General features: G+C 35.9%; 2 protein-coding genes across 2 annotated transcripts; both read left to right on the top strand.

The window, feature by feature from the left end:
- Positions 1-434: 434 nt before the first annotated feature.
- LOC131955635 (carnosine N-methyltransferase-like) lies at positions 435-1,412 on the top strand. Its single transcript, XM_059319832.1, has one exon. It carries the CDS (start codon positions 435-437, stop codon positions 1,410-1,412), a length of 978 nt encoding a protein of 325 aa, XP_059175815.1.
- Positions 1,413-2,635: 1,223 nt separating this feature from the next.
- LOC131955636 (small ubiquitin-related modifier 3-like) lies at positions 2,636-2,974 on the top strand. The gene has a single exon (XM_059319833.1). The coding sequence runs from the start codon at positions 2,636-2,638 to the stop codon at positions 2,972-2,974; it is 339 nt and encodes a 112-aa protein (XP_059175816.1).
- The last annotated feature ends 394 nt before the right edge of the window (positions 2,975-3,368 follow it).

The raw sequence follows: 3,368 nt of genomic DNA on the forward strand, positions 1-3,368 counted from the left end.
GTAATCAGTTTGTTTTCCTATCCGTATTCGTTATGTACCGACAGCAGAAGTTAGGGCAATGAATTACCTACCATTTGCACATTTCTTTTTTAAATATTACAATCAAGGGAGGTAACTTAAAATGTGAATAGTTTAAATTAACTTCATTAACATTTACATTAATTTATAAATGTTATATTAAATTGTATTTATTATTTTGTTTTCGCAAATAATGTAAACATATGTGTGCATTGTGACAGTTAAATAATTCTGAAAATAGTTTTCAGAAACATATGATTTTAGAAAACTGTAAAGCAGCGAAGCACTAGTGCTATTTAAAAACTAGTTAAATTTAAAAATAACCATGCGCGTAGCTATGTATTGTAGATTTTGATTTTGGATCCCTCCTATCAGATGGTTATTAATTTACCTTCCGATAATAATAGTTTTTCAAAATGGCAGAAGTTTCGGATCAGCAGGTAGCATTAGAAATGGAAGAAAGAGAAGAACGAGAACACTTCGCTCGCGTTATTAATTCTTTCAAATGTTACAAAATGCACAGCTTGAAGCGGCTTCAGTTGAGTAAAGTATCCTACAGCAACCTCTGTGACCAACACAAAAACAGAATCCTGGGATACATCGACAACCTTGAAACCATCCAGACCTGTATCATCCACAATTACGAAGTGATTAAACTCATTCTACAAGACTGCCAGTACATGCTTCTCAACAAGGAGGAGTGCATTTCTGAAGCTGATTTTAACAGAGTGAAGAAAAATGATTGTGCGCCTCCAACGTGTGAGGAAATGGACAAGGTCAAAACGACACTAAAACAGATCATGAGAGACTGGAGTGAGGATGGCAGAGCTGAGAGGGAGGCGTGTTATCAGCCAGTCATGCACGCAGTGCTGACACGCTTGGGCTCAAGAAAACCATCTGAGGTCGAGATTTTGGTGCCAGGTGCAGGACTGGGGAGGCTGGTATTTGAATTTGCCAGGTTGGGCTACTCCTGCCAGGGGAATGAGTGGAGTCTACACATGCTTTTGGCTTCCAATTTTATTTTAAACAGATGTCAAGAGAGGAACTCAATGGTTCTCTACCCCTGGATCCACCAGTTCACCAACAACCTGGCCACTAAAGACCAGACCAGGCGCTGCATGTTCCCAGACATCTCACCCCTGCAGATCAGCCCTGAGGCAGACTTCTCCATGGTGGCTGGAGATTTCACTAAAATTTACACTGAACCAAATTCTTGGAATGCAGTGGTGACTGTATTCTTTTTGGACACAGCCCATAATATAATTGAGTATTTGGAAACAATTTACAGTATTCTGGTACCTGGAGGATACCTTGTGAATTTAGGTCCACTGTTGTACCACTGGGCTGGTCAAGTCAATGAGATGTCCATAGAACTAAGTTATGAAGAAGTTTAGAAAAGTTATACTGGATATTGGCTTTGAAATTGAGAAAGAAGAAATGAATGTGCGCTGCTCATACACACAAAACCCATTGTCTCTCATGCAAAACTACTACAACTGTGTTATGTTTGTGGCCAGGAAACCCCTGCCCCGCCCCTCACACCATGACCCTTCGAGCTAACATTTGTCAACAACCTCTAAATTTAGGCCAACATAATAAACACAGGGAATTCTAACAGCTGTATGTTCATGTGATTTTTTTCCACATCAGTTATGGATTTACTTTTTATGTACTTGTTCAGTTAAAGAATTCATTGCATATTATTTTATGTAATTAAATTTTTTGGTCTATGGTATATTAAAACATTCTTATGCATTAAAAAGAAAAAAAAAATTCCTAGTATATCAACACAAGCTTAGCTGAAAAATGGTCAGCTTTTTTAAGCTTCTCTTCTTAGTTAGCCTTTGATGACCTCCTGTTACACTCTTGTACACTCTTGCTTAAGTCGTAACACTCCACACTATCTCTTTGTTAGGCTCCCTGTCACATACACTGATGAATACCCAAATCTGTTTGAAGAGGCAAACACTGACCAATGTTTCTGTCCTGCTTTAAGTCATAAACACTAACTGTAACATTATAGACTATGTGACCAATCCCTTTTTTTTAATGAATCATTTTATAACATAAGCCCTTTAAAACAAGATTTTCTATTGACTTTTGTTCCTGGTATTGATGTTTTTTCCTTGGGCAAACTTTGATGTAATCTGATTAAGTCCTGGAGTCAAGAGATGGAGTAGATAAATGATTAAGTGTGTAAAATGGGTACTCTGGTTTGATCAACTCCACCCTAATCAGTATCTGGCATGTGTCAGGAGACATTGTGCGGCAACTTTATTTGTGCACTGCCATACAAACCTTGTCAACACCTCAGTCATCTTTAACGTACATATTTTTATGTGAAGGACTTTGTGTATAGTTGTAAAGGTGTATGTTTTTGTTGTGATAAATGCAATGATATAAATGTAAAACTACTGTAATATAAACATGTTTTGATTAAAAATAATGTGAAAATTAAAAAAAAAAAAAATTAATTTACCTTCCGGTCTTTATAACTATTTTTTTTTTACTTTTAAAAAAAAAAGAAAAAAAAGAAAAGAAAAAAAACTAATTTACCTTCCCTTTGTGGGCTATTTTAAGAACATTGAGTTTAAGCTGAGAGAGTGAAACAGAAAGAATGGAAGACCAACCAAGCCAGATAAAGGAGCACCCTAAAGAAAGTGAACACATTAATCTAAAAGTAACTGGTCAAGATGGTAGTGTAGTCCATTTTAAAATTATGAAGAACACACCACTGCGAAAGTTAATGGGGGCTTATTGTAATAGAGATGGAATACAAACAGGAGTTGTAAGATTTAGATTTGATGGAAATCCTATAAATGATGAGGACACTCCGGCTATGCTGAAAATGGAAGATGGAGATTCAATCGATGTTTTTTCAACAACAGACGGGTGGTTGCTTGTCTCGAACATGGTAGAAGAAAGCTTGACATTGGAATGGAAGTTAAATTGCTGATTAAACTGGGAAAGTGTGTTGTACAGTGTAGAGATTTTCTCACATCCAAGCCAGCAAGGACATTTTTTTATTACATGTTAATTATGGTTAATGATGATGTAAAGACTTCAGCAAGGAAATTGAAAACAGCAGTTAACGCTTAAAGACATGTAGGTTCTTTATTCAACTGCCCCATATAGTTTGTGCTGAGCATTTTGTCTGTTACTATCATCCCATGTCATCTTTCATTTTGTAAAATTCATTAATGTGTACATTTCATTTTGTTTTCAAATTCTGGCCCTAAATTTGTAGTTTACTGAGCTCTCATCTTTGGATCTTTCATCTTAATATAAACATTGTTATTTTAAGTTACTGTATGATTAGTTACTTTGTCATGACCAATAGTTACTTTTAA

The sequence above is a fragment of the Physella acuta genome, unplaced genomic scaffold, assembly GCF_028476545.2.
Source record: "Physella acuta isolate Inbredline_101_S28 unplaced genomic scaffold, ASM2847654v3 ptg001089l, whole genome shotgun sequence".
Taxonomy (NCBI): Eukaryota; Metazoa; Mollusca; class Gastropoda; family Physidae; genus Physella; species Physella acuta.